We start from the raw sequence: 24,673 nt of genomic DNA on the forward strand, positions 1-24,673 counted from the left end.
ATCATTCATATTTGTTTATGATAGGGGTCGGTTGTTGTTGTTCTAGTCGTGCTGTGGAAAAATACATTTCTATTCACATTCATCCTTACTACATTTTGCAGGCACTTCAGTGGCAAACACGGAGGGAGATTTAGCCGCACCCAAAGATGTCACAGCTCTACTTACCCCACCCCTAGAAGAAAGCACCAGTCACCCTTCCAATGGCAGACTGGCTCCTGAGTCCCCGACTCAGATGCCCCCCTCCTCACCCCCCACCTCCCCACCTAGCGATCCCCCTTCCTTCTCTGATCGCCATGGTTACCGGTTCCGTTGCAGCAGGTGCAGCCTGGCGTTCCCCACTCAGGAGAAGCTCCAGCTGCACTGGCAGTACCACGCCATGAGGGCGGCGACAGAATGCCCCCTCTGTTCCAGACAATGCCGCAGTCAGGAGGCCCTGCAGAGACACATGCAGAACACACACTCACAGGTGGACAACACACAGGGACTGAACACACTCTTACCGCCACATACAGCTCAATACATGGAGCAAAACAAGAGCTCAGTTCAGCAAGAGTTCAGTTTATCACCTCAGGTGGGTCAAGAGGCAGGAAAGGATGAGGATGAAGAGATAGAGGACGAAGCACAGGGCACGGAGGTGAAGGAGGAACAAAAAGAAGAAGTGAAAGAGAAGGAGATGGTGACTGAAGATGGAGGTGAGGAGGATTTGACTGAGCCAGAGAAGGTGTCACATGAGGAGATAATGTCAGAACCAAGTTCCAGCTCCCCTGTCAAAAAATGCTATAACCCCACAATGGACCGTTATCTGGATCCATCCAGGCCCTATAAATGCACCATATGTTCAGAGTCTTTTACTCAGAAAACCATTCTTCTGGTCCATTTTAACTCGGTGTCCCATCTCCATAGGGCCAGACGAGCCCTGCAGGACTCTGGCACAGGTGTTGCTACCCCTGAGACTCCCCGTGGTCCAGATCCTCGACCCTATCGCTGCAAACTTTGTGGAGTGGGCTATAGCCAGAGCTCCACACTGGACATACATCTCCGCTCTGTCCTTCATCAGACTAGAGCTCGTGCAGCTCAGAACCCAAATCTACATTCCCCAGCCTCTAGTATAGCATCAGTCCCCACCTCTGCTTCTCAGTCTGCTGCCTACAGAGAAGAAGTATCCAAGAGTTTACCTTTTACTAAGAGGTTAGATGTAGCAAGCTCTTCACTGTTAGGTCCTGGCTTGACAACTGAGGTCCACCAAACCCTCTCTAACCCAACTGACAACCAACAGGCTAAAAACAAAGTGGCAGAGCTTCTAGCATCACAAAACCAGCTAATACTGATACAGCAGCAGCAGTTAGCTCAGGCTCAAGTGCAGGCCCAAGCTCAGTTACACCACACAGCTCTGCTCCAGTCCCAGATGCTACAGCACATTCCCTTAGGGCCAGAGAGTCTCCTTAAACAACAATTCTCACTGACCCCAGACACCTTGCTTTCTCTGCAACAACAACTTCTTCTGCCTTTTTACTTGTCAGGAGAAATGAAACTTGATATGAGTCCCGAACTTGGTCAGTTATTATCTCTCAACTCCATCCTAAATGAACATGTAAAAGCAGAAGTGAAAACTGAGTCCCCTCCACAAACTGATGAGAAGCAAATCCAGAAACAAAGCTCAAACTCAGCTGTTAGCCATCTTAAGGATCATCTGCAGTGTGAAAGCAGGATTGAAGCAGTTTACAGTAGATCCTCTACTAATCAGACAGAAAAAGAAAACAACAATTATTTTATTGAGGAAGAAAACAAAGAAATCCCTGTCCCTACTGTTAAAAAGGAGGCAACTGACTCCTCCTCATTTAATCTTCATGAATTGCAGTGTCCTCCTCCCAGAGTGCCCTATGCTGCTGTGAATGGAGAGCCTCTAAGAGCCCTTCTACAGAGTTATGGGTATGAGTTGGCAATGCAATATATACAAAGCAGACACAGACACCAGCAGCAGATAGCAACTCAAAGGAAACCTGATGAACAGGAGTGCTCTGATCTCAATAAGATGGAAGTGTGCTTAGAGAGGGAAAGAGATAAGTCTTGTGAAACAGAGAATGAAAACAAAGAAATCTATAACAAGGATAACAAAGGAGTAGAAGGTAATAGAGATAGAGATGGCTTTCCAACAGAGGAAAATCAGAACAAAGCTCCAGAAGTGGTGAATAAAGAGAAAAGATGCTGTGGAGGAGGAGAAAAGTGTAAAGACTGTGGCAAGTTATTTTCAGATGCCTTGATTTTAAAAACCCACCAGGAGTATATTCACAGAATGCTTTATCCCACTGCTGCACTGGAGACATTTTCCAGAAAATACAGGCTGCAATATGACCAGCTGTACCCCCTCACACAGACTAAATCTGGTGAGAATTCAGCTACTAGCCCCCAAGCTGCAGTAGTCTCAGCCTCAGCCACATCCTCAGAACCAGCACTCGAGCCAGGTAAATCTCAAGTGAAAACAAGTGCATCCTCACCTTCAATCCCAATTTCAGATCTTATAACCAAAACAAGTGTTACAGCTACAGACCTAACTCCAGCTGCCCCGGTAGTTTCTTCTCCCCCACCCCCCTTGCAACCTCCAGAACTTCCACAACAGGAGGCACCCATCCCAGGTACATCTGCTTCAGCGACTTCTCAAACCACATCCCCTTCTAAATCCATACCTCTTCCCTTACCTAAATTACCGATGCTCTCTCTGCCCATGCACCAGCTTCCTATACCCCCAATGCCTTTACCCAAGCTTCCCCTAGCTACCATTCCTTTCCCCATGGACTTACCTCTCCTGCCTCCAGTTCTGATGCAGTCTATGGCTCTACAGCCCCAAGCATGGTTAGATTCAGGTGTGAACCCTGAGCTGGCAAAACTATACCAATCTCAATTCAACTCAGCATTGCTGGGGCAACCTCCACAGCTTAGTCCTGCTTTGCTAAGTCAGACTCCACAGCTCAGTCCTACACTGCTGGGTCAACCAGCCCAACCCAGTCCTGTCCAAACAGGACAGCAACCTCAAGCCAGCTCCACAATACTAGAACAGCAAGGTAAGAGAACCAGAACACGAATCTCAGACGAGCAACTGACTGTCCTGAAGAGACACTTTGACATAAACAGCCTCCCCAGTGATGAAGAAATCAGCAAAGTATCTGCTCTCTCTGGGCTGCCTCACAAAGTGATCAAACATTGGTTCCGCAACACCCTTTTTAAAGAGCGCCAGCGAGACAAGGATTCCCCCTACAACTTTAATAACCCTCCAACCACGTCCCTAGAGGACAGCAGAGAGGAGGCAGCACAAAACCAAACATTGACACTTTCTCCATGTTCTCTGTCCCCAGGCCTCCCGGCCAACATCTCCCCTCAGCTCCAAACAATAGACCTCCAGAGAGGAGACCCTCATAGGGGTCGGCGCTCTTCAAGAACGCGCTTCACGGAGCAACAGCTAGAGACCCTTCAGGGGGTGTTTGAAGCCACTCCTTACCCCAGGGAGGAAGAATATGACAGATTGTCGGCACTGTTGTCTCTCCCTAACAGAGTTATTGTAGTATGGTTCCAAAATGCTAGACAGCGAGCCCGTAAAAATCCAGACCGGGGGACAGATGATGGATTAGAGGGTGAAAACTATCCTGACAATGTCCACAGACAGAGAAATGACTGCTTTAAGAATGATGAAGGTAATGAAGATACCAGCTGTGGGGATGAAAATGACTCAATGGATCTGACTTATGAGTATTACAACCAACCCGACTCTCCTGTCCTTGATTCTTCCACTCATTGCACAGAGAGTGAGCATTTAACAGTTAAAGGAGAACCAACACCTATAACCAGGAAACAAGAGGATAAACCGGTCTCTCCTCACACTGACAAGAGTCCAGCTCTTGTTCAAGCTGAAAATGGAATTTCAGATTCACATATCCATAAAGATATTCTCCCAGTATTGAAAAGTCGGTCCTCATCACACCCTGAGCCCAAGCTGCAGCCTGAAAGTTCTCCAGAAAGATCACAGCCTTGTCTGTCCTCCTCACAAAAAACAGTACCTGCATCTCATTTCAGCCAGGGACATGTACATAACCCTCCTCCTGATGAAGCTCATGAAAAGCATGTTGAGTCATCATCTAGTGTTCCACCGGCACAGTCTGCAGAGACCCGCACTCAGTTGCCCGATTCCACGTCTGTCCTATCAACTGAAACACAGCTACAAAGCCAGCTCCAATTGCAAACCCAGGCTCAATTCCAGTGCAGTGTCTGTCCAGTGTCCTTGCCATCCTTCCAGCTGTGGCAGGAGCATCAGACCAGGCACCTTCTGGCAGCTCAGTCACAGGTTCAACTCCTTCACTCTGGCTTCACAGACCGAACCATGCCTTACATGATGCTTCACCCCAACCACACTTTGATGGCAAGCCAAATGCTGTCAGGAGCTATGTCCCAGATTCACGCTACCCCCACACATCCCATGATTTCACATTTAAACAGCTTACAAATTAAAAGCACACTCTCTGATCACTCAAGTAACACCCTCACTGGCCTCTCTCAAAGTTCTTTGACATCAATGAAGCAGAGAGAAACTAGCTTCGAAGTCCAAAGGAGTATTAGAGAGGTTGAGGAGGAGCACAGAAGGGACAAGCGTCAGAGAACCACCATCACCCCAGAGCAGCTTGAAGTGCTGTACCAGCGCTACAGTATGGACTCCAATCCTACACGAGGAGTCCTGGAAAGCATCGCACGAGATGTGGGCCTGACAAGACGTGTGGTTCAGGTACTTCATTTGTTGTGTGTGAATAAAATCCAATGTTTTTGTGAGGTAAAGAATCAAAGACAGAGAATAACATGATCTTGTTGAGAGTCTCAAATTTGAAATCCATTTTTTTCTTTTCAGGTGTGGTTTCAGAACACTCGAGCCAGAGAGAGAAAAGGACAGTTCCGGTCGATGGGGCCAGGATCTGGTTTCAGTTTGGGTTTGAACCACCTTCGCTGCCCATTCTGCAGGGCTCTATTCAAGGTTAAGAGTGCTTTGGATGCCCATATGAGGTCACGTCATTGGGCAGAGGCTGAAAGAGCAGGCTACATTTTATCAACAAGTAATGGGCAGATTGGGATGGCTATGTCATCTCTCATGGACAGACCGGGCACCTCTATCTCCTCCAAACTTATCCACAACCCCAGCTATGTCATCAGCAACAAAGAGTTAACTATGAAGCCACCTGTGACCTCATTGTCTTCAACCACTGATCTTAACAACCCGGATGATGAGGATGAATATGAGGAAGATGATGAGGAGTACCCATGTGAGGAGGGTTCCAGTATCGCTGACCAAGAATCTCTTAGTCCTGAGGAATCTGGGGGTCCTAGCACTGATTGGGGTGAGACACAAACTCTGCAGCAGCTGCACCACCGCCATCATCAGCAGCAGCGCCAGAGGACACAGATGAGCCACTTTCAGGTTCTACAGCTCAGAGACTTCTACAGGAGCCATCGCACACCCAACCGACATGAGTGTGAAGCACTGGGCCAGGAGCTGGGACTGCCTCACCGTGTCGTGCAGGTAAATGTTACAAATTCAAAAGACATTTAAGCAATAACATTATTTACGGTGAATAACCAATACTCATCTTTTTACAGGTGTGGTTCCAGAATGCCAGAGCCAAGGAGAAGAGGGCCAGGAGCCTAAGTTCTGACTCTGCAGAGAGGGAGCAAGCAGAGTTGTCTGCAGGGGCAGGGGAGAGAGACAGAGCCTAAAAAGGCAGACCAAGGCCCTTTTGCTTCCTTCTACTTTGTTTCCCCCCAAAACCCCCTCCTGCACTTGTCATCGAGCTCAAAACATATACCATTTCCACTTTGCTGCCAAACCTGTAACCTGAACACCCCAAAGATACAGAGCCACAGTGGCCCAAAGAGAAACTCTCTCTCAACTAAAAGTACGAGAGATCCCAAACAAAGTCCTCTCTACCACAGCTTTCTTCTTTTTTCATATCATTCTTAAACCTTGTCCTGGTCTGTCCTTTTTCTTATTTTTAAAAAGAAGAGCTCCTCTCTCTATTCTGTCAGACACCTTACTACAACCAAACACCACCTTGATAAAACCAACCAGATGCCACAGAGGCCAAAGATCATTCTCCAAGTATGTGACCTCACTGCCCAGCTAGACCTGCAGTCTACCTCTCAGTCTGCATGACAGACTCACTGTGGGTCCTCCACCAGACAGTACTAGATGACTAGCTGTGTAGCATGTAGTGCCAGTCAAGACTGGAAAAAGAAATTGTCAAAGAGATTTTAGTGTAAATAGAGCGCTCCAAAAGATAAACTTGAAGAAAAACAAAGCAGTTAACAGTGGAAGAAGAAGAAGAAGAAAAAGAAAAAGGGAATAATATCCTTGAAATAGATGGAGGTATTTGCATAGAGCTTTTGTAAAGACTGACTCAGATTCCAAAGCTCGTAACCAAAATTTTACATTTCTGTGGATTTACTTTCAAAGTGTTTGTTTTCAATAACAAACTGCGGAGCTGACGTATGTACGGTGAAGGGGTGAGAGATGTGCAGCTGGCACAGGTAAGACTGGCGCAGACGGACTGATATGGTGCCAGCGTGCAGCTTTGCCCTCCACAAGCCAATGATGAGTCTTCTGTTGTACATGTTCACCTTCTTTGTTCCTTTAGTGGATAACAGCCCAAATAGCACAGAACGTAAAGGCCAGTTTGTCCTGAGAGGGTCAGACTATTTTTATAGCACTCAACCATTATGCTGTATATGAAAACTTTAACCAAACTCAAATTTACATTGTGTGTGTTTAGTAATAGTTTCTTAATATAAATCTTATGGATTGAGATGAACTGTCTTGCTCCAATATAATAGTGTCATGATTATGAAATGAAGATTATGACAGCTTTGATATGTTCAGGCAAGGTGATTTAACTGCCTTTCCGTTCTATTTGAATATACCAATGGCTTACCAATGTTATGTGATTAATGTAAAGCTTTCTATGCTCAGGTCAACAGCTCAACATGGCTCCGCTTCAAATGTGATCTCAATACTGTACTTTTTCTGTTTTCAAAACAGAAGATGCGTGGTGTAACCTTGGACTAAGTATTTAAAGACATCTACAAAACATCTCGGAATTTCAAAGATCTGAGCTTTTCACCTTTGAGTATTAGATTGTTACAAAAAAACCTTATTGAATCTAAAGTGTTTAATAGTGTGAGGGGTAAATGTACAGTATTTAGCTTTTGTATGGTTGACTCAAGACTTCATTGGATGTTTGAGACATGGCTACCTTTTCCACTTACAGATGGGGAGCTACTGCGCAAAGCTGAGGAAAAAAAAACTTTGGATGTTATTGATGTTATTTTTGTACACTTAATTTATTTTCCCTCGTTCCTCCTTCCCCTACACACTCTCCTCTTTTCTCTCTCTCTACCTTTCTTGTTCTGTTCATTTGCAACCAGTCCTTATTCTACTGTAATAATGATAATATAACAATAATAGCTAAACAATAATTAATGCTTTAAGACAAAAATCCAAAGACGTGATAATACTTTAACCATATGACCTACAAAAATAAGCGCTACTGTTTACTTGACGATGTACTGCTGTTTTTAAAGAAGGAAGGAGTCCCTATATCTAAGCTACTGTTTTCTGCCTCTCATAAGCACACTGGAAACTGTAACCAAAACCCCAACCTAGAGCCATGGCAGTCTGTAATATAACGGTTAAAGAGTTTTACTCCTCTTGAGAAATGTTGCAGTTTATTTTTCTTTCCTTTTTTTACCATAGTGTTGAACTTCAGCCCTTAAGGATGTCCAGTTTGCTGCTAATGTACTGTAGTTTTTAAACAATACTGTAGAAGATGCATGCTCTGATCGCTTTACCACTAGGCTTTAATGACTACAAACTGTAATGATACCTGTGATGCTGTTGATAAACTGCTCCTCTGTTATTCTGTTGAAAACAAATGGATATGTGGGGGCTCAATTCCATCAAGTTTGTTTTCGGTATCCTGTTATTTACCCCAATTCTGATTTTTTTTTGATTTTTTTATTTATTTTTTTTCAAAATGGCTTTCATAAAACCCAAACAATATTTTTTAACCTTCCAAGTTCAAAGAAACCTACTTGGGGCATTCATTCCTCAATACTAATGGAGATACTGCATAGCTATTTGAAGGAGTTCAGCCTCAAACCTTCCACTAGCGGTGGTGTCCGTCTGTCCGTGTTTTCAGCGTCTCTAGTCTTATTTGTCCAGCTAAAACAGCTTTGCTGAACTCGGATTTGACACCACCACCAACCTTCCAAAGGATGTGGACTGACTGATAACTCATGTCATGTTTTATTCTTAAACCAACCAATGTTTACGACAATACCAATGACCTTTCTTCTGTACAGAAATGTGCATTCCAAATAACACAAAGGCAGTTCTTTTGTATGCTGATTATTTTGAATTTCCTTTCTCTCATTCTCTTGATCTTATTGACTGTAAGATGTACATATTGGGGTCCTCTATGGTGAAGGGACTCTGTTATCCTTACTGTAGGTTAAAGTATTCCTTTCTTCTTTTTTTTTTCCTGGATATGTTGTTGCCATAGTGATGACCAAAAAGATACCTGTGATGTGCACCTGTCCTTATGTCCTGCTCCAGTGGTTTAGTGTGTCTCTATTCTCTCTTTCCCCCACTTCTCCCTTACTGGTGTGTGTTTCTCTTTCCTTTCCTTCCCCATATTCCACTGAGCTAAATAAAGTCTGCTTTGGTGCATGCTCTGGTGTCATCCCTTTGGTGTAACTAACTGAGAGAAGCCATTTTGTGAACGGTGTGGTATGCGAGGGTGCCTGCCGATTATGTACGGGATACATATTCCAGGTTGTTCAGTAGCATTGTGTGTGTGTGTGTGTGTGTGTGTGTGTGTATGTGTGTGTCTAGGTTTTGATATGCAACCGTGTGTGAGTAAGGCGTTTGGTGAATGGAACCATGACCTCTGGGGTCACTTCATTAATTACATCTGTGACATTCAGCCAGATGAGTTTCCTTTGTGACTAAATGATATGATGAATATTAACGACCTTGGATGAATTACACTGCTGCTCCTGCTGCTGCTGCTGATGATGATAATGTGTTTTACGACTCGGGGAGAGAAGGGAGGAAAAATTGCACACCACAGCACATTTAGGACATGTAGATTTTCATATGTAACATTTCAAAGACCACAGCATTGCTTGGTTGAGAAGATTTTTTTTATTGTTTTGTTTATGTTAAACCTCCATTAGCTCAAGTCAAAATACCTCAAAAAAGAAAGAAAAAGTTGTGTGAACACGGGAGGGAGTGTTCATTCAGGGCCTGAGGCACAAACTGGTACCTTGTCTGTTTTCTTTAGCACTCAACCATCACAGAGAGACAACAGGAAGCCTAGGTGTGGATCAGTGTTAGTCGAGGATGCAGGGGTGAGACAAAAACGGAGAGAAAACAATTGCGACGCCAACTCGGAGGCACGCCTGAGATAGCTTCGCAGCTGATGATAGCCATCTTAGAAAGTCATCCTGATAAAGTGATCCCCCCACCATTTCTCCTTCCCCCTGTCCTCCCCCCTCTTAATCAAATGAGCACTGTGCAGCTGGTGGGGTTGCGGCAAAAAAGGGGGTATGAGTGTCGGCGTGGGGAGGAGGAGGAGGTGGTGGTGGTGGTGGGGGCTTTGAGGGATGGCGTGAAATTATTGCCTGCTGGTGTATATGTGTCGCTGGGGGTAGTGGGGGGTTGGGCAGGGTTTGGGGGGGTGTAATGTCATTGCCTGCTGGTGTATCTGTAGTGGGGGCTCATTTAGATTTAGATTGGTTGTGTGAGGAGAGAGCTGAAAGGCCAGCTCATGTTTATGCATGAATCCCAAAGCATGCTGCTGTGGTGGAGCCCGCAGTTAAAGAGACAGAGCTGAAATACAGCCACACACTCTACAGACACACCTCTGCTTCTCCGGATAAGGCTTCTGTCGATGCGATGCTACGCTATCAGATACACTTCAATCAGCTTGCGCCCGTTTGTGGCATTTATTTCGGTCTGTCTGTAGTTACTCGTGTTTACGCTTGTGCCCAAATATAAATCACGCTGCTTGTTTTTAAATCTAGAAATGTATCCAATTTCAGTTTGGTCATCACAGTGCTGTGTCCTGATAATTGCTTTGCTATCTGCAACAGCTGATGCAGAGCTACACACACTGATGCTTCCCCACACTACACTCTCTCTCATACACCAGGAGTAATCAGTAAATGTCTACGAAGGAGAGTTTGTTCAGCACTTCATCAGGTATAAAGTGGTTTTTATTTGGAAATGTGGTCCCTATCCATCTTTTAAATGACTTTTTAATGGTCGTCAGCCCCATCCTAATCAATCATGAGGCAGAGCTAGCCTGCGAGTGCAAATACACTCTATTTATAATTCCTACATTCTGCAGCAAAATCTGACGCCCTGCCTTCTTGGAAACTGTAAATGGACAGAAAAATCTGTGCAACTGTCTCTCTGATGCTTGTGGAGATTTCCTCAAACAATATCCTGCATAATCAGTCTTTATATCATATACTGTGGCTACTTTAGAGACTTTTATCATTGTATGAACAGTACAAATGTATGAAAGCACTGACATTTTACTGTCATTCTTGTTTTTTTTTTTTACATTCAGGTCCACAATTTCTTTTGGTGACCCCTCACCATCCCCCATCAATCCAGGCTGGCTTGTCGCTTTCGCACCCCCCCCAGAGTACTTTACATCTATAATGAGATACAAATACGCATCAGCAGGACAGTGTCTACGCCACGCGTCACTGTGTGAATATTACTCACACTTATTAGCTGGATTATGTTAATCTTTACACTCTCTGCTCGCAGACAACAGACTCCCCATGATATGGGGTGGTCACGGCAGTAAGCGTGTGTTGTTGTCAGCGTGTGTGTGTGAGTGTACGGCTGTGTGTGTGTGTTAAAGTGATTGCCATGTTGTCAAACTGATCTGCATGTGAAAGAACGGTCTAATTACATCACTTATGCAAATGAGGGAGGCACAAACGCACACATGTACACACGCCACTGATGGCTTACTGCTGGGGTCAAGAAGATGGTGTGAGCTATATCCTCTTACCGACTAACACAGGGTGGCAACGCCACCTGTCAGAGATAGAAACACACTATAGGTCACAATGGGTGTTTTGATATACTTCTCCAGATAAATTTAGAAAAAGGAGTGGAAGGGTCAACCTCACTAAAGCACTTAGACTCTTATTGGACAATGTCCGACCACATATCGTCTGATTAGGCTTTTTTTCCAGACCGAAACATTGATAGTATCCCCGTTGGAATGATTGATTGAGTCTGACACATTTTAATTACACCCAAATTAAATGAAACGGCCGGCGGACTATAAAACATCGCTGTTTAATAACGAGCTCCTCCATTTGCCTTTTTCTCCCCCCTACCTTCATCCAATTCCATTTTGGCTGCCCGCACCAAATAACCTCTCTCCGTTTAATGATATGCAAATGAATTTTCATGAACCCCCATGATCCCATGCGATGATTAAACTGAGATGACATTAGCTGCCACACTGTTGCCACTGTCAGTGTTTCTGTCTGACTCCTTTCTTTCTCCTTATCTCTACCATCTTTCTTCGTATCCACGACAATAGCCAACTGGTGATATTAACGGGTTCACTGTCACCATTCCCTTATGGATGTTCTTTGTGAGAGATGACATTCTGCATATCCAGTGTTATTTCAGATACATTTCTTCCGGTAATAGTAGGAAAGGGGCGTCAGAGCATGAAATGTTGGTCGTCACTCCCCATATGACGATGGTGGTACGCCAAAGACGTGCATGCTACAACAATATATATATAACCATTGTAACGCTGCAACATAGATGATTTTGGTAACCTTCCACATCTCTTCATTCTCCACTTCCCAGTGCTCCCCTCCTATCGTCTGGTCTCAGTCTGGATCCAGCTCCACCTCTGCTGTCGTTTATTGTACTCCATTTGCATAATGAAGCCCGAGCTTAATTAAGATCCCACTGGAGTCTGGAGCCAAGGATGAAGGAAAGAAGGACGGGAGGGAGGGAGGGAGGTGTGTTTGGGGGGGAAATCCGTCGTTCCTTAGCTTATCCGCACGTGTCCAAATAGGAGGCACGATTTAAAGGGGGAGAAAAGCGTTGACGAGCGATTAAATCGCTAATTATGATCGGCTGTTAGAATTAGTGTGTGGCTGTTAATTAGCTGCAGATGAGATGCCCAGACAGTTGCCCGCCCCTGACGACTGTAGCACCCTCCCTGACTGGCAATAGCGTAACACAGCTTGACACCCTGGAGATGATGCCAACACATCCCTCCCTTCACACACACACACACACACAGCAGCAGCAGCATCAGTGAGGGGATATCCCTTTAAGAACATCCCAGGTGAGCATGTTCAGGAAACAGACTCTTCATCATCCTTGTCCACGCACTCCCACTGTTCTTCGTTAAGCACAAAATTCCTCTTTTTCACTCTTCTATATCCTTTATTCATTTTGCTCATTAATCCTCTTCTTGTCTCGCTCTTCCTCTCCACAAAGGAATGGTACGATCCCTCGTCTTAATTCTCAGTAATGGGCAGCAGCATTCTTCCAGTACAGCAGCTGGCACTGAGCAGGCATGAGTTGGCATTGAGGAAATAATTTTTTTTGTCATACTCCCACTTCAGCTCCATAGCCACGGTTCCAACCAACTGCTACTATTTTGTGTCCGCAGTTACAGCTCTTTTTGTGCAGCTTCCGCTGGCGCCCGCGCCTCCCAGGTTGCGCTTGGCATGGTGCCATCGCCGTTTCTGCTTTCCCCTGAGGGATGCCAGCGCCAAAGAAATGGCAAAGGCACCCCGAAATGTACTGTTCAGCTTATGGAGGTTTCTGTTTACAAATGTGTTTGTTATGTTGTCTTGGCTGTGTGCCATCCTTCTCCTCGTGCCCTTGCCGCCTCTGAAAAGATGCCATCACAGAATTGCTGGCAACCGTTGCCTTGGCACCTCTTCTTGGCTTTGTCCAAGTAAACAAACGGTGATTAGCATTAAATCCTCAGAGGTGAGTCCCCTTGTCTTCGTCTAAGACATATGTACGCCGTTTCGCTTTTGTCTCGTTGGCTATGCCGCGGTTGCAGGCTGGCACTGTGCCCGCTGGCTGGCACGCGGAGACTGGCACTGGCAGAATGAAAAGTCGGAAGATGGAGAGAACGTAGGATTTTCCGCCAGCGATTGTCTTCTGTTCTGTAATGTTCACCTCAGTATTACGCCTTATAGTTTCCGAGTATTCATCATTTCCCGTCTTCAGCGTCCATCTTTGCTTCTCATCCACCTATCTGAGTCATCCTTCTCTTTGCTGCCATCTTGCTTGCTTCTAAGCATTCCGCGGTCCTCTGGTATTTCCTATAGCTTCATTTTTCTCTGCCCGTGGTGCTGTTTGTTTTGCCCCTTTATGCCTGTGCCAGGGTGGCACTATGACAACCGTATGGAGGTCTGTTTCTCGTCCTCTTCCATTCTTATTCTCCTCGCCCCTTCGCCCATGCCCGCCCCTGTTCCAGCCCTGACTGGATGGCACTGTGCCAACCTGCCACCGCCATCGCTCTCATTTGTAGCTCATCCCTCCATCGCCCTTCCCCCTGTCTTTACATTCACATCCCTCTCTCTTCCCCTCGTTTCTTTCATCCACTTTCCGAATCATTTACCCTATATGTGTTTGTCTTCAGTGTCGCATTTGTATATGCACGCGATCTTACTCACCGGTACAGAACTTTTCGTTTCTTGAATGCAAACCACAAATCATCGCTGTGTGTTGTCAATGGGCAGACTTTTCTGGGACCTGAAGGAGAGCTCAGAGAGACAGAGAGAGAAAGAGAGAGAGTGACTGCCCTGTAGGTAATTACTGCAGCACTTACTTATTCCACTGAGACATGAAGAGAAAGACGATGGAGTTTAGAGAATTGTTTTAATTAACTTTTGCCAACCCCCCCATCAGGTGTGCTCCATTTTCACATTTCACATCTCCTCATGCAGGATGTGCTTGTTCACACAGTCACCAGACAGCAATACCATTGATCAGATTATCAGTCAAATCGATTGTGTGCCATTAACCTCGCCCACTTCGCCAGGATGACCCTTCTCTCCCCCTTTTTTTCTTCGTTTTCCTCTCCTTTGTACAATCTCTCATGTCAAACAAAGGCTGCCAGTGGTGGAGGAGCTATTAAGCAAATACTCATTAGTACACAAAACATAATGAATATGTAAATGATGTGTGTAATTTATGCATGGGCTGAGAGACTTGTTCCCTTTAAGCCCTCCACTGTATTCACACCCTTTGCCCCTTTTTTTTCCTTCAAATTTCCCGTTTTAACACCAGTTTTTCTCCTCTCTGAGACCACATCATGCCAGTGAATCCATGGCGGACTTCTTAAGGTCTCGCTGGCACCTCTTTTATTCAGCATTTTCTGCTTGCCTTTAACCACGGTTTGTAGTTTTTAATAGTCTCTCTGAGAGCCCCTCTCTTCTGTTTCGTGTCTTGCAGCTCACAGTCTGTCCTCTCCAAAAAACAAACCCTGCAGTGATGCATTAAACCAACTGCTGAGTGTTTGAACAAGGTCTTTTTTCTCTCTCCCCCCCAAGAAATGTGAATACTGAATAGTTCATCCACCAAAACCACATCAACAACTGACTGTGTTGTTTGTGCTGTGTTTTCCCTTTGTCCCCTCTGTGACTGTGTTGATCTTGATGTGTGTGGTCTGAGCTGTGTGGCAAATTGAAGCGTGTCCTGATAGATGGCGAGCAGCCTTGCTCCTGTCTAGGATAAACACCTATAATACTCTGGCTCCTTTGGCAATCACCATAGCAACAAACCATGGCACCCACGTGAGTTGCATAATAAGATGTTCCCCAAGACCACAGTGCATGAAGTGGCGACAAACGAGACACCTGCAGCGGTGAATGTGAATCAGAAAACAACCATTCAAATGTCAAACTTGAACTCTGACTCATTCCCAATCGATCGGTTATATTTATCTATAGGCTTGGCATCACATAACACACACTCGCACCGTCTCTCTTTTCCTTCAGACCTTAACAGGTGCTGATGAGCTGCAGTCGATGATTGTAATGAGCTATCGATCACCGTGGGAAAACAGAGGGACAGAGAGGGGTGAGGGAGGAAGGGGGGAACCAGAGGATACACACACACCAACAGAAGGAGGTGGACTGCCAGGGAGAAAAAAAACTTCAGATGAACTAAATGGAGACAAGCCACCCAAGACAGAGTATCAATACCTGCTTTAATCAAGTCCTCATCACCTATTGTTCAGCTTTAGAATAGAATGTATGGGACAGTGCTTTCTTTCCTCTAGAGCAGCTTCTGGAGCGGCTAATCAGCCCAGGATGACCATGCACACATGCCTATCATGACTGCGTCCAGATGCCGGTGTATGGCACTGACGCAGTATCTCTATTTTTCCTCCTTTTTTTGTGCTGTGTGCATGTGGAGTGGAGGCAGACGGCTTTAGGGAAGGGGGAGGTGCGTTCTTACGTGTGTGTGTGTGTGTGTGTGTGTCGTGTGTGTTGGCTGGCGTTTCAGATAATGAAATGCAGCAGGGGAACAAAGAGCTGGGGGCCCCTATTCTCTGTGCTGCAGCTTCATTTTCACTCCCGTCAGTCTATGATTCTTCCATACTCTCTTTCTTGTGTATGTGTATGTGTGTGTGTGTGTGTTTATATTTGTATGTGCATCTTGTTGTGTGTGTGTGTGTGTGTGTGTGTGTACATCCCCCTCCTCCTCCTGTTAGTATTCTGCATGGCAGATCCCCCTAATGTAATAACTGTGTCTGCATGTCTAATTTACAGCAGGAGAGAGTAAATAGCCTATGGTTAATTACAGTATATGTGTGAGTGTCTGTGTGTGTGTGTGTGCATGTGTCTGCACGTGCGTGGGTGTGTCAGAATGATTTATGAGTTGCAAATAGCTACACCAGTGGCCCGTTTCTCCTCACTTAGTTTTTAATCTGTCTTTCCATTAATTTTCCTGGAGACGTTATTATGGTTTTATAACACTGTGCGCGAGGACGCGCATGTGAGTGCACGCACATGATAATGAGACAGAGGTGTGGACATTTTGTGAAGATGGAGGTTACATGGTCACCTGAGCTGCTCTTTGCCGCTGCTTATTCTTGAAGCTGCTTCTCTACTCAGTTTCGCTTCCTTGCATCCAGCTTCTTTCATCCCCTCTTCCTGCACTTCCTTCCCTCTCTTCATTGAGAGCCACAACGAACACAGATCTTTATTGACAGTACACGGTGGAACATGGAAACAGCAGGTCAATCCGTTTAGCCCAAGGGCCGATACACCAATTCACCAATTTGTCAGTGTTAGTTTGAGAGAGAAAAGCAGCTAATCTCTCCTCTCTGCTCTCTATTGATCACACACTTAGACTCCACTTCTCTGTCTAAACACTATTGATTCTCCCTCTCTCTCTCTCAATCTCTCCCTCTCTCTCTCCCATATACCACTCCTTTCAACACATCTCCCCTTCATACACACTCAACTTCTCACATCAGAGGCCTGAATTATTATCATATGTGTACATAAAGCCAATTTTAATCACATTATAGATGAGTAAGTCTTGAACTTATAGATTTCTGTATAGGTTGAGCTTCTCTGCCATTCAAAACAGCTAGTTTGACCCACAAGAGTCACAAATATTGCTCTACATACCCTCACAACCGTATACTGTTGCAATCCTACTATAGCGTGAATGCTAGTATCACTGTCAACCAGCTGCTTTTCATCCTTACATGACAGAGGAGCATTTCAAAAAACAACATGTCCATCAAGATGAAGGTTATGTGAACGTGACAACTGGAGTTTTAAGGGTAAAACGGTTTTACATTAAGTAAAATGGGACTAATAGATTGGATTTTGCTTTTAGGGACACCTGTCTTTAAATATTTTAGCAAAAGCAAAGAGGGTGATGAACCAGAAGTAAAGAGATTAAAATGTATCCTACAGCATTTATCAAATATATATTTAAAATAAATATAATTTTCCACCTTAAAATCGAATTATTTAAATCCCAACAAATGCTTTTTGAAAATAGCAGCAAAGCAGCGATGAAGTTCATCATCGTCCCTTCACAGTGCAGCTGTTATTCATTAGACATGCACGCCCCCTACAGTTGTCATCTACACATTACAACCTTTGAAATTGCAGGTTACAAAACAGACACACACGTGGCTTGTGTAACCTCAAAATCAGCTGTTTTCGTAACTGCTGCAGTGTGTTTGTGTGTGTGTGTGTGTGAGTGAGACCGGTGAACTGTTATCGTCACCTTTCACTTCGCGAGGATGCCTCCGTCAGCGGCGGGAGCAGAGGACCGCAGAGCCTATGTGAGAAAGCTGCTGAGGGAAGTGCTGGTGGGTCGAGAGGATCCAGAAGGCTTCTTCGCGATGTGCGTGTCCGTCCTGGGACACCAGGACACACGCTCCCACTTCCTGACCCTCATCCAGCCTCTGACCACGGCTAACAGCACCCTGCACTCCGGCCTCACCTCCATCTACCAGGATTACTTCTCTAAGGTCAGAGAATACGTATTTGTACTAACAGAGCTCTTATAATACTTGAATTAATGGACAAGAAAGGCAGTCAGAGAGAAGACAGTGTGTATTTAAACATATTTTTTTTAACATAAAATTAAAAGGTCATATTATGTTTACATTTTGATAGTAAAACGACAAGATCATTATGCAGGATCTGGTATTTTGGTGCATAATAATAGGCGGAATATTGACATTCTGACAGGTTAACCTTAATAATAAGTCTAAGGTAGGAATCCAAGTCATTAGAACATACTATTACCGTTCTGAGTAAAAAAATAGACACAATAAATAATAATAAATACATTTAGAGATATTGGAAAAAGTAAAATAAAAACTATAAGTATTAAGCAGTTTGCTATTCGAAGTGTATTTGTAAACAGTTCTCGGTCTCACGTTATTTTTGATCAGTATTTAGATAACAGTCATTTTAAACGAATATTGACTGACAGTTACTTAACTTTGAATGTTTAAATCTAAGCCTCAGTAAGATATGACACATTTTAAAGTTCGTGAAGCTAACGTGTTAGCTAACAGGTATGTAACTTACGTGTATTTGAGCAGAAACAGCACACAGAAGACATCCTTGTGACGCTCTTCGTAGTTATGTGTTAAATTTAAGTACCTTTCAGCCCAAATTTGAGCCCCTAATTCATTTTCTTCGTTCTCCGTGAGAAATATCAGCAGAGTTCTGACCCCTCACTGTGGCACTTTTAGCTCCTGTCATGTTAGCAGTTTTAGCTCCTGAGCTACCAGCATCCGCCCCACGGTTTGTCAGTCTAACGAGCTAATGTGCTGAAGTTAAACGCCTTTTCATTTTATTCCTACACTAATACGTTGTGTGACAATTAAAGAGTTAGCACAATTAAGGGCTTTGTAATAAAATAAGAAAAGATTAATTTATTGTATGTACACAAGTTAATGGCTAACAAATAACTCACATTCCAACAAACTCAAAATATATTGTCATCATCAATATCCTTACATTTATGCTTAAAAACTGCCTTTCAAAAACTTTAAATACATCTGCACACTCAGGTGTTTTCATCTATCTTAATTGATCAAATTTCAGCTCTACACTAGAACTTTATAGGGGAATGTGAACTCACTAAAGTCACACTGTGAGAAATAGTGACATCTAATGGTGAGACTGTAGATTTGATCAAACAAGAGACTCCTCTGCTCAGATCTTGCTTTTCCAAGTATGTCATGGAACTACATAGGCCACATACCAGAAAGGATGTCCTTCCTCATTTGTGTAGTAAACTTTGAAGCACACACTCCGGCTTGTTTACCTGTTAGGGCTGTTTTCGAAACATGGTTTGTGCAAGACAGCGGTCTCCATAAAGCAAGGCCTCTGCCATGAGTACATGTTAAAAGCTTGTTCTAAGTCTATGAAAAAAATAAGTGTATAGAAATAGAAACATATACGTAGTTTATTAAGTTTCCATCAATCGATCCTCCTAAATGTAGCACACTTCACCTTTAAATAATTGAAAACTGTTGTGGAACGTTGTTAAGAGCACGTAGGTCCATGAACATAACATAACATGAATAACTTAATACTAATTAAAGCTATATGTTTTAATTTTCTTCAACAACATTATTTTTTGTCAACAATGCAAAGTCATTATACATATTTTTTCCCATTGTTTTTATGCTATAACTATTTCTGCATGTTAGTCGTACTAATAATGAATTGTTCTGATTTCATTGTAGACCGAAGATGAAGAACTGGAACTGGCGTTGGCTCTTTCTGTGCTGGAGATGAAAGATGACCAGCGGCCCACCCCAGTCCAGGAGCCTGGAGACGGACAGACTGACAGCAGATCGGTTCAGCTGACCTCAGTAGGTCAGCCTCAGGGAAGCAGACGCACACAGCTAACAGATAGAAGTGGCGGGAGTAAAAATGGAGCCTGGGGCATGGCATGCCCACTGAAGAAACCCCAAGAGACTGAGCTCCAGAAAAACACACAGACCCTGGCAACGTGTCAGACTGTGTGCGTCGCCTCACCATGTGCCTCACTTTCTAAACAAGAGACAGATTTGGAAGGTGATGAAATGACTGAAGAGGGAGATTCGATTCAGTCAGGGAAAACAAAACGATCTAGAAACAGACGGAAGCGGCGTCAAGCAGTCGGACAGCAGGTCGTAGGTTTGCCCTGCTCTCCATCAGCAGCAGCACCAGTCCTGCTCTGGTGTAGGAGGGATTTGCGATTGTGTGATAATCCTGCTCTCATTGGCTCTCTGGAGGTTGGGGCGCCCGTCATTCCAGTTTTCATCTGGAGCCCTGAAGAAGAGGAGGGACCTGGGATAACTGTGGCCATGGGGGGAGCTTGTAAGTATGCTTCTTCACAGCTCTGTCATACTTTTCATCAAATGGAACTTTTTTTATGCAAACACACTGTGTATTCTCTTCTATCTACAGGTAAATATTGGCTTCATCAAGCTTTGTCTCATTTCCGATCATCTCTGGAGGGCATTGGCAGCCATCTTATCTTCCTGAAAGCGGACAGAGCGGGGAGTGGGTTGGGATCATCTCTGCAGTCCCTTAAAGAGCTGGTAAAAGAGACTGGTGCGAGAACAGTGATGGCTAATGCGCTGTATGAGCCCTGGCTGAAGGAGAGGGATGATGAAGTGGTGTCAGCTCTGCAGAAAGGTGGCGTTCAGTGTAGAATGTTCCACTCTTACTGTCTCAGAGACCCGTACTCTGTCAGCACTGAGGGTGTGGGACTCAGAGGTTAGTCACAAATGTGAACATGCTGAGCTTATTTGCTAGATTGTGAAATTGCCAGTTTTGGTGAACGTGTTTGCTTTCTTATGTGACGCAGGAATAGGTTCAGTGTCTCACTTCATGAGCTGCTGCAAACAGAACCCAACATCTGCACTAGGGGCTCCTCTGGACCCTCCAGGATCTCTCCCAACACCTGCCACCTGGCCTCAGGGTGTCTCATTGGACACTCTGGAGCTGGCTCGCATGCCCCGCAGGAAGGACGGCTCAACGGTCAGTAAAACTACAGGAGCAGTCCTCTTTGGCCACGCTGAAGTCCAGAATTCAATTCATATGTTCGTCTTTGCATTCAGATTGACTGGGCAGCTAACATTCGTAATTCCTGGGATTTCAGTGAGGAAGGCGCACATGTCCGGTTAGAAGCTTTTCTCCAGGATGGTGAGATATGTTTCAGCAGACTCACTACTCCTTTGTACAAATGTTTATCTCATATTTACATCCATTTGTCTTAGGTGTGTACAGGTATGAGAAAGAGTCGGGCAGAGCAGATGAACCCAACACTAGCTGTGTGTCTCCCTACCTTCACTTTGGTCAGCTCAGCCCACGCTGGCTACTGTGGGACGCCAAAGGGGCCCGCTGTCGACCCCCAAAGTTTCAACGGAAACTGGCCTGGAGAGATTTGGCCTATTGGCAGCTAACACTGTTTCCTGACCTCCCATGGGAATCCCTCAGACCTCCATACAAGGTCGGTTTATGGTTCAGTTGCCCTTCATTTTCTTTGTTAGATAATAAAAGCATTTGTCGTAAAATGAAAATCAATGTTTCTTACCAAGGAAATTTACTGGTAATTACAGGCTTTACGGTGGAGCACTGACCATCGCCATCTGAAGGCCTGGCAGCGTGGTCGAACAGGATACCCTCTGGTGGATGCGGCCATGAGGCAGCTATGGCTGACAGGCTGGATGAACAACTACATGAGACACGTAGTGGCATCTTTTCTCATAGCTTATCTCCATCTGCCCTGGCAAGAAGGATACCGCTGGTTCCAGGTGAGACATGCATACATAAACGCTGTTGAGTAGTGGTACGGTTAGGTTCAGTTTGGTATTTTATGATGTAAAGATATTAATATAGTATAAAAAGAGTGTAACATTAGATTTTTCTACAGGATAAATCTCATAAATGTTCTCCTATTCTGACTGTTCAGGGTGATATGGCTTGGATTCCTGAGTCAATAAGGTGTAAATGTGAAGTGATACAACTGTGGAATCATTTTATGCCAGAAAACAGGGTGAATAAAAAGATTTACTTTGGATCTACTTTTAAATCACACAATTCTTGATGGACTTAAGAGATGGAAGCTATTTTAGAGGATGTTGACTTACATTATTTACAGCAGTGTTTTTGGAGGGACAGCTCAGGTTGAACAGGCAATGTGGAGATGGTTTGGTCACGTGCAGAGGAGGGAGAGAGAGAGACTATCTTGGACAATGTATGTTGAAGATGGAGCTGTCGGACAGGAGGAAAAAAGAAAGACCACAGAGAAGCTTCATGGAAGTTGTGAAGGAGGCAGATGATCCACTGTGGCGACCCCTAAAGGGAGAAGCCAAAAGAAGTACTACAAATTGTCAGAATAGAACATTGGCGGGCTAAACTGTGTTGTGCTGGTTTGATGTCAGTGGCGATAGGTGACACAGCTATTACCATGTGACCCACACACTGGGGAAAAACGCACGTAAACAGACACAAAACACACTTCAGAGTGTAGTATGTGCTTCACACTGAATGAATCTGACATTTCCTTGTGTGCAGGACACCCTCGTGGATGCAGATGTTGCCATAGATGCTATGATGTGGCAGAACGGTGGCATGTGTGGTCTGGACCACTGGAACTTTGTCATGCACCCCGTGGATGCAGCCATGACCTGCGACCCCTGTGGCAACTACGTCAGGAAATGGTGTCCCGAACTTGCAGATTTGCCCGACGAGCTCATTCACAAGCCATGGAAGTGTCCCGTGTCCATGCTTCGACGCGCAGGTGAGAAACCTGCATGCATGCTCAACTGCTGCCACCTGTGTGGAAATTAAACATTGTGATTTCTAACGTTGCCCACTGTTCAGGTGTCGTAATCGGCCAGACGTATCCCGAGAGAGTAATTACTGACCTGGAGGAGCGAAGGAGTCAGTCTCTGAAAGATGTAGCTGTGGTGCGTAAAAGGTTCGGGCAGTATGTGGACAAGCGCACGGGCTGTGACTTGGTGCCTCTGCCTCCTCGCCTGGTCACAGAGGCCCTTGGTCCGTCACACGGGAACGGTGGCATCGTGGCAGAAGGGAAGCAGTTCCTGTTGCCCGTCATCACTCGCATGGAATTCAAACATCAGCTGGCAGATCCAGACTCGGACGCAGCCTCAAATCCTTACAATGCCGTCCTGAAAGGGTACGTGAGCCGCAAAAGGGACGAGACCATTGCCTTCCTTAACGAGAGGGACTTCACTGCCAGTGTGTTGCACGAGGGGACACAGAGAAGAGAGAGGCTGGAGAGCGACCAGCGCAGAATGGAGGGACTTCCCCGGCCTCCTGCACCTCCCAGCAGAGCCAGACGAACTCCAAAAGCCAAAGACAAGTTCTCCGTCGTACCTGGAGGGGCAGTTACTTCACTCACATGACGAACATCGGAAAGCAATCAAGTCATGAAGTTTACAGGTTGAAAGAAACCAGACAGTTCACAGCCTTAATGTAAGAGAAATAGACTTTGAACAGTATGCTATTATACTATGTTCAAAGCAATGTACTGAATTTTTGTTTTGAGTCAATGAAGTTTGAAGTGTTTTTTTATACAGAACTACTCACAAATGCATTGTAACATGTGGCTGTAAATGTATGTATTTAAAATGTCCTCAGGAGATTGTTTTTCAAAAAATGTGATTTATTTAAAGTTATTGTCAGTGTGTTTGTCAAAAGTTATTCAGCCAAATCAAAAGAAATGCAAACCGCACATAATATGCTCTGAGATAACATCACAGCTTACATCTGAGTGATGTGCTGCATTCTTATAAACTTATAAACAAATAAAAACAAGACTACATGTGTAAAGAACCATTTATTTATTTATTTACCACTTCACAGGTTGCATGTCTACAGTGTCGCTGTCATTAATGCATATGTATGACCCACATGATTCTTAATACAACAAAGTGCTTTATTTTTTAAGTTTAACAACACCCTGGAATAGAAAGTCAAAAGCACATGCTTGACGTAAAGGCATCATTCGTACCTGGTATTAACATGATGTCGCGAGTGATCCAGTAGGAAGTAGATACCTTGTAACTTAAATATTCTGGATGTTTCTGTGACCACATGTCATGTCATCTATGACATGTCATGTCATAGATCTGGCTTCAAATAGTCATTTATGACACGACATGTTCACAGGGAGGGAGGGTTGTGTCCAAAGTCAAGGTTGTAAAACAGAGAGAGAGTGAAATCAAAGCACTACTCTTTTTTTTTTTATTTAACCCATGAGAATAAAATAAAACATGTTGAGCAGTGTGTTAATACTGAGGTGGTGGCTACAAATAAATTAATGTGTGGGTGCTGACAAGTGTCCTGAAACCACATCTGTATTTGCATTCAGACCTGTGCGTCCACTGTGCACTTGTGATCAGACTTCAAAGTACAGACATGAAATAAAAAGTAAGTTTTAAATGACATTGACATTGATTGTGTGACAAAACTCTCTCTCTTGCGTTGGTACGAGCTGTCAGTCAGCTGTGAAATGTCACAATACCCACCATCACATGCCTGCACTGTGCACCACTGGGTTTCTGAGTCTTAGACCCTGGTCAGACTTGGTATTAACAGGGTTCCAACACATTGGATGATCTCAAATTCAGAGGACCTTAGCTGTGACTGGATCACTGAGGACGGATGTAAATATCAGGTATGAACAGGGTCTTAGTCTCTTCTGTTTGGAGGCTTTGAAAATGCGAGAACTCAACACTGAATGTTCAGTAGATGTAACAGTAGATAAAAGATTCAGAACACTCATAATTCTACAGCACTGGCAGGTCAGCAAACTGGGAGCTTCTACATTTCATCATAGACTTGTTCCTGACAAAGGCTTCGCCCGCCAGTGGTGTTTTGGAAAGCAGCGAGGAACTTATTGGGAGGCGAGAGCTTAGTCCTCAATGGAGCGGACGTATTTCTTATAGGCTGCTTCGTCCATTAGAGCGTCCAGTTCAGCGGGGCTGGCAATGGTCATTTTCATCAACCAACCTGTAGTTAATATAAGGTAGATATATAAGATATGCAT

The 24,673-nt window shown here is 44.5% G+C and overlaps 3 protein-coding genes and 1 long non-coding RNA gene across 4 annotated transcripts in view; 2 read left to right on the forward strand and 2 right to left on the reverse strand.

The window, feature by feature from the left end:
- Nucleotides 1–8,598, forward strand: part of LOC131469997 (zinc finger homeobox protein 4-like) — an 18,566-nt gene extending 9,968 nt beyond the window's left edge. The window contains exons 9-11 of the mRNA XM_058645479.1: nucleotides 102–4,768; nucleotides 4,889–5,554; nucleotides 5,632–8,598. Coding sequence (XP_058501462.1) covers nucleotides 102–4,768; nucleotides 4,889–5,554; nucleotides 5,632–5,748 — 5,450 coding nt within the window. The 3' untranslated portion in view covers nucleotides 5,749–8,598. The remainder of the gene's footprint in view (nucleotides 1–101; nucleotides 4,769–4,888; nucleotides 5,555–5,631) is intronic.
- Nucleotides 304–18,342, reverse strand: LOC131470002 (uncharacterized). Its single transcript, XR_009241850.1, has 4 exons — nucleotides 18,181–18,342; nucleotides 17,366–17,607; nucleotides 13,783–13,861; nucleotides 304–433 (listed from the first exon to the last, which is right to left on the reverse strand). It is a non-coding gene; the product is annotated as an uncharacterized LOC131470002 (long non-coding RNA).
- On the forward strand, nucleotides 17,382–23,455 carry si:ch1073-390k14.1 (deoxyribodipyrimidine photo-lyase). The gene is made up of 9 exons (XM_058645480.1): nucleotides 17,382–17,612; nucleotides 19,350–19,968; nucleotides 20,059–20,370; nucleotides 20,462–20,634; nucleotides 20,715–20,799; nucleotides 20,874–21,106; nucleotides 21,216–21,410; nucleotides 22,174–22,399; nucleotides 22,483–23,455. The coding sequence occupies exons 1-9, from the start codon at nucleotides 17,382–17,384 to the stop codon at nucleotides 23,025–23,027; spliced, it is 2,619 nt and encodes an 872-aa protein (XP_058501463.1). The 3' UTR covers nucleotides 23,028–23,455.
- The window catches only part of LOC131470001 (glycine cleavage system H protein, mitochondrial-like), a 4,786-nt gene continuing 3,558 nt past the window's right edge, over nucleotides 23,446–24,673 (reverse strand). Inside the window, exon 5 of the mRNA XM_058645486.1 lies at nucleotides 23,446–24,636. Coding sequence (XP_058501469.1) covers nucleotides 24,539–24,636 — 98 coding nt within the window. The 3' untranslated portion in view covers nucleotides 23,446–24,538. The remainder of the gene's footprint in view (nucleotides 24,637–24,673) is intronic.

The sequence above is a fragment of the Solea solea genome, chromosome 12 (assembly GCF_958295425.1).
Source record: "Solea solea chromosome 12, fSolSol10.1, whole genome shotgun sequence".
In the NCBI taxonomy this organism is placed as follows: Eukaryota; Metazoa; Chordata; class Actinopteri; order Pleuronectiformes; family Soleidae; genus Solea; species Solea solea.

Coding starts and splice junctions, on each gene's coding strand:
- si:ch1073-390k14.1 (XM_058645480.1), top strand. CDS start 17,382: ATGCCTCCGTCAGCGGCGGGAGCAGAGGACCGCAGAGCCTATGTGAGA. Junction 17,613..19,349: donor ACCAGGATTACTTCTCTAAG/GTCAGAGAATAC, acceptor ATTTCATTGTAG/ACCGAAGATGAAGAACTGGA. Junction 20,635..20,714: donor GCAGGAAGGACGGCTCAACG/GTCAGTAAAACT, acceptor CTTTGCATTCAG/ATTGACTGGGCAGCTAACAT.